The sequence below is a fragment of the Aplysia californica genome, unplaced genomic scaffold, assembly GCF_000002075.1.
Source record: "Aplysia californica isolate F4 #8 unplaced genomic scaffold, AplCal3.0 scaffold00782, whole genome shotgun sequence".
Lineage (NCBI taxonomy): Eukaryota > Metazoa > Mollusca > Gastropoda > Aplysiida > Aplysiidae > Aplysia > Aplysia californica.
In genome coordinates, this window is record NW_004798052.1 from 340084 (window position 1) to 345818 (window position 5735).

Below are 5735 nucleotides of genomic sequence, written 5' to 3' on the forward strand. Positions count from 1 at the left end.
GTTTAACTTTGAAAGTACGTGTGACTTTTGCAACACGGTATAGGACCATTATATATAGAAAAAATCGTTCTTACATCTGATCAGATATACGTATTTATCTGATGAGGCCTGTTTATAACATTCATTATTTTAACATTCAGATTTGCAGGTTATATAACAGCGATTTGCTTCAACTGCAACGCAATATTCTATCTTCTTATTCGAAATGAAAAGTAACACTGAGGTGATGAAGTTTAAAATCAGGGATAACAGTGAGGAAAAAACCCCAAAACAAAGTAACCGTCGGTCACAATAATAAATTAAATAAATAATTATTATTGTAACGAAAAGAATAGACCAAGGATAAAAACAAATAATACGACACATGTAAGATACCATAGTTTACGAACCCCAAAGTGAACCGAAATACCACGCTGTTAAAAAAAAAACCGCGATTAGAAGTAGAACATAGAGTTATGGGTTAAACATCTTTCTTTTATTGATAATATTCCAATACTGCATTTGGATATTGACATGTTTTGATAACACGTATATTTCCTTTTTTTTCAATAACGAAATTAACCTAAATCTAAGTCAAAAGTCAAAGTGAAGTACTGAATGAACCAAGATTCTAGTTCTCCTAGCTCTCACGCGTACGAATACATAATGGTGGCGTGCAAATGAAGACGGAGCCCAGTGGCCAGGACAACTCTATTATCTCTCTTTGTACAATGTCCAGTGTGTTGAAGAGAAGTATGGACCGTGATGGGTCTCCAATCAGCAAACGGTCACGGTCTGCCTATGGCCCTGATCATGACATGATGCGAGACAGAATGAGTCCACCGGATTTCGATCGAAGGGAGCGGGTAAAGTACGAACCAAGGGACCCTCCACCTGGGCCACCGGGTCCAGGGTATCGCACTGAGTTCCTCGTTCACGATGGTCCACCACCCCCTCGTCAACATTATGAATCGAGGGGTCCACCACCCAGCACACCGTACCAGGCACCCCCACGTTGGCCGCCTGATAATAATGACTATAGATCTCTATACATTAGCGGCATACCAAGCAAGGTTCCTGATCAGATTCTCAGAGACTGTCTCATTGACAATTACAAAAGATTTGGTGAAATGAATGTGAAAATTACAATGTCTAATGATCAAAGAGTTGCATATTTAAATTTTAGGTACCCTGAAGATGCGAAAGAGGCTCTGATGAAAGGGATTAAATTCCTTTTTGACAGAGAACTGAAGATCAATCCTGTTTTCAACAAACGCAGGAACATCAGTCCCAGCCGAAACTTTCCACCAAGTGGTGGTAGTGGCAGTGGTGGTAGACCTCCGCCAGCAGAACCTTTCTATCCCTCGAGCAGACACTCGCCACCTCCATATGACCGCAGACCTCCAATTGATGGCCCAGCTTCTTATGAATATCGACCACCTCCACCTCCTGGTAGTCAGACTGAGGAAAGGAAAAGTGAAAAGTTCCCGTATCATTTAGATCATGTTGACCCTGAATATGATGACAAAGCCACTAGAACATTGTTTGTAGGTAATCTTGATGTAAACATTACAGAGTTTGATTTGCGCAATATTTTTGGAAAATTTGGCTATGTTGAAGACATTGATATAAAGCGTCCTGTAAGGAATACTGGAAATGCTTATGCTTTCATAAAGTACATCAACCTTGATTGTGCACATAGAGCAAAGGTTGAGATGTCTGGAAAATACATTGGTAGATTTCAGTGCAAAATTGGGTATGGAAAAGTTACACCAACAACAGTTATTTGGGTGGGAGGGCTTGGGCCGTGGATCACTGTTGAAACACTGGAACGTGAATTTGATAGGTTTGGTGCAATTCAACATATTGAATGGCCGAGGAACAAAAACTTTGCTTATGTTGTTTATGACAGTATTGATGCAGCCCAGGCAGCTTGTCAGCAGATGAGAGGATGTCCCCTTGGTGGGCCTGATCGACGTTTGAGGCTTGATTTTGGAGAAAAAGATCACATAGGACGCAGCCATAGCTTGCCAGATTATCATTATCCACCAAGCAAAGAAAGAAGCAGTTATGGTCCGCCGCCTGAGCGGCCACCAGGTCCATGGAGAGAGTCTCCACGCGGACCTCCAGATGCACCGGAGAGACCCAGGTATGAGGACTGGCGGGATCACAGGGAATATAGGCCCCCGCCTCCTGAGGCTTATAGGGAAGAAGGTAGACGCCATGAGGACTACCATTACGAGCGAGGTTCTGAACGACGTAGAGAGCGTACACCAGAATTCAATAAGTCTCAGTTCCATGTGACAAGTCAGAGATCACCTGAGCGAAATAGAGAGTACAGGGAAGAACGGGCTCCACCACGAGATGAGGAACGGAGATTGTCAGAGCGTAGAGAATATAGAGGTCCTAGCCCCAATGGTGATTTTATTGAGAGTCAGTGCCGCAGTCTCGCTGATTTGGCCAAAATGTTACCTGTTGCTTGGAATGGTGCCCTCATTTTGAAAAGTTCTGCTTTTGCCTCTCGTATGCATGTAGTCAGTGGTGATGTGACTTTGGTGGATACATTGATGAGGGATCCTACTTCAACAGAATCTCCTGTTCTCAAAATAACGCAACGTTTACGGTTAGATCAACCTAAACTAGATGATGTTGGTCGTAGAATTCAGGCTGCCGGACCCCGTGGTCACTGTATTTTGTTAGCCATGCCTAGTTCTCTAAATAATTATGAGGACACTGCCTCATCTATTCAGCAAAGACCCTTGAAAAATCTTGTCACATATTTGAAACAAAAGGAAGCTGCTGGTGTTATTTCCCTTCCTCCAATTCCTATTCCAGGAAAGAAAGATGTTGGTGTGCTTCATGCTTTTCCTCCATGTGACTTTGGGTTCAACTTTTTGAGAAACCGTGCTCCCAAACTGTCACCAGAATCTGCGAAAGAGGATTACCTTGTTGTTGTAGTTGTTAATGGGGCAGCATAGCCCCTTTTACACATCATGTTCATTGAAACTGACCCACTGCATCTGTTGAGATTCTTTAAGAGATAGATATATATTATATATAAGTTCTTGTACATTTTTTAAAGTAGAAGTTCAGTCATCTTTATAATCGCTTGTCAGCTATATATTAACTTATAATTAAGAATAGAATTCTTTTTGAATGTTGCTCTATGAAAGAGATTTAGAGAGCTTAGATCCTTCTGTATTTTTTATTGGTAATTTTAGCCATCCTTTTTCAGAACATAGATGAAATGTTTTAAAAAGAACTATCATGATAAGGCATGTGCTTGGAGAGTTAAACACCCAATATTATAAATATATATTTCACGGACATCAGCTTTTTAATCTTTTCCAAAAAGCTTTTGAAATGTTAAATGTTTATCAGATAGTCTAGAGATGTCAGGGAATTGTTTTAGTGGGTTTGTTTTAATATTTTTCATGTGAACATATTAAGTACTATTTATATGTGTCATTTTTTTAGACAAAGTGTAAACTTGCTTTGCATTCTGCTTCGTTGTTTTCAAATTTTCTTTGTACAGAGCCATCTTCACATCACAGAACACGCACTCTGCTCTGGAACTGGAAAATTAAAATGGAGATGGTGATTTGGAACTGGAAAACAGTGTCACATTGCTTTCTTCATCGGCCTCCCAATTCCAGTTCTCAGGTAATGTACAGGCTCTGAAGTTACAAAATGAAGATGCAGTGGAGTCCGCTTAAATAGCAATGCCAATGAAAAATTGATTTTTCACTTTAACCCATTTTTATTTGGTACCTTAGAAGTAAAGGCGGCGTGGAAAGAAACTGGCCACCCTACCACAATATGCCGAAGGCCCAGGAAGTTGTCTCACTAACAAGGCAATCCCTAAAAAAAATTACCTAAAAAAGAGTTTTCAATTCTAAGAATTATGCTTTTTTAAATTTAAAGAATCGGTTAAAAAAATTTTTGAAGTTATTGGGTTGTAAAGGTCGGCAATGGATGACCCACATATTTAGAAAAATACTCCTAAACAGTGGACCACGTAACAGCAGACTCTGTAAGAAAATCGACTACATATCAGTAATTAATTGGATTGTTAGAAAGAAATTTGGCTACCCAATGTGTTTTGGGTGGAGAAATCATTTCTGCAGTCAGATTTACTAACCATTTCATACTTGTTTTGTTATAAATAAAATTTTGGTGATATATTACGATTTGAAGAAAAAGGGGTGTTGTTATAACATTTTATTTAATAGCATCGTATCACAACATGGGATCTTTAAGAATATGTTGGCAGCGTGACTAAGTAATGGCAAAGCTTTCTTTGATGACTTTAGACCATGCCAACCATAAAAAATAATTCAATTCAATTAAATACCTTTTTTTCCCATTGAGATGTGAACACCCCGAGGAGAGATTATTAGCTCGCCTCGGAATACCCCCATTGCAATGTTACAGGAAAACAGAGAAAAACAATCGGAATGCGTGTGCCCGCCATTGCCCTATTTCAAGTGACCATTGAATGGGCTTGGAATAAGCATGCAGGGATTTGCAGGTCACATATATTTGTCAAGGGAGTGAGGAGAAAATAGCCGGTTTCCATGTAAAGCAGCTTTGGACAGTGCATTTATGATAAATTCTAAACAACTTCACACAGAACGTTCAAATTTTAGGACACTATAGAGTCCAAAGATGCATCTATTTCTTTCTCGGCCTTGAGAAAATCAAGCTAGCTTTCGGTATACACCCGATATGAAAGTGTTTCCAACACCAAAAATATAGGTAAATTTATGTGTACAAACTTCAACGTCCACAGTCCACATATCCTTAGTTTGCCCTATCTGATTGATTGCCATGTTTCATTCACATTGGTCCAGAAATAGCACAGAACCAGTTTGAGAAAGTTGGTCACCCTCAAACTAGGACAAAAATTTCGCCTCATGCGGAAGCCCGATTCCACAGAATTTGGTTTTTAAGCAGACTCCACTGTATTATATCATTGATTCTTTTTAGGCTGCCTTTCTTTTTAATACCGGTACAATTTTTAAGATATTTGGTTTAGTACACTGCATTAGTGCCAAGTGTTTGTGAATTGCGATGATGTTTTGTTTTTCGGAGTAGTTGCTTCAATAAAAGTTTTGTGTCTGAGGTGAAAACGCTGTCCATCACTCTGTTTGTTCGGCGTGAGGGGCAGTCTCACCAAATATCCGGGGGTTTTTTGTTTTTGTTTTTTTTGTTTGTTTTGTTTTGGTCAAGCTTTGCCTGTCGGCGTGTTTCGCGGATCGGAGCGTGCGTTAGTAGTGACCGTGCATTTGTACGCCTAAATTATAATGTAAAAAATGTGACGGAAGCATGCGTGTGAGCGGAGCGTGCTTTTGTATGACATGCGTTTAGGCGGAGACCACTGTACAACCCCGGTCTTTGGCTCCCCAGGGAAGAAGACTGTCCATGGCCGCATTACGAATTTTTAAGCCAGATTAATAGTTTTCTATATGTAGGCAACCCTGCGAAAGGCTCATGATCGCTAGGTGGCGTGTGATTGGCTGCCTGTAATTAAATAGGTCACACAAGTCTATTGCCGTATGTGATTACACCAGGAAATGTTTTTCTCATGTGCCACTGTCACCATCAAGTCCACTTTATCCCTGTAGCCCACTTTGCCATTTTAGTCCTTGCTATACCCCCAGTGGGTCGGGGGGATATGAATAATAGACCCACTGCTTCGTCTGCAGAAGGTGCAACCCCTTCAAAGGCGGAGTGTCGCACACGGACCCCAACCC

The 5735-nt window shown here is 40.5% G+C and overlaps 1 protein-coding gene across 1 annotated transcript in view; it reads left to right on the plus strand.

Annotated features, from left to right (window-relative positions):
- Positions 1-436: 436 nt before the first annotated feature.
- Positions 437-5735, plus strand: part of LOC101861912 (RNA-binding protein spenito) — a 10876-nt gene continuing 5577 nt past the window's right edge. Inside the window, exon 1 of the mRNA XM_005109479.3 lies at positions 437-3642. Coding sequence (XP_005109536.1) covers positions 660-2957 — 2298 coding nt within the window. The 5' untranslated portion in view covers positions 437-659 and the 3' untranslated portion in view covers positions 2958-3642. The remainder of the gene's footprint in view (positions 3643-5735) is intronic.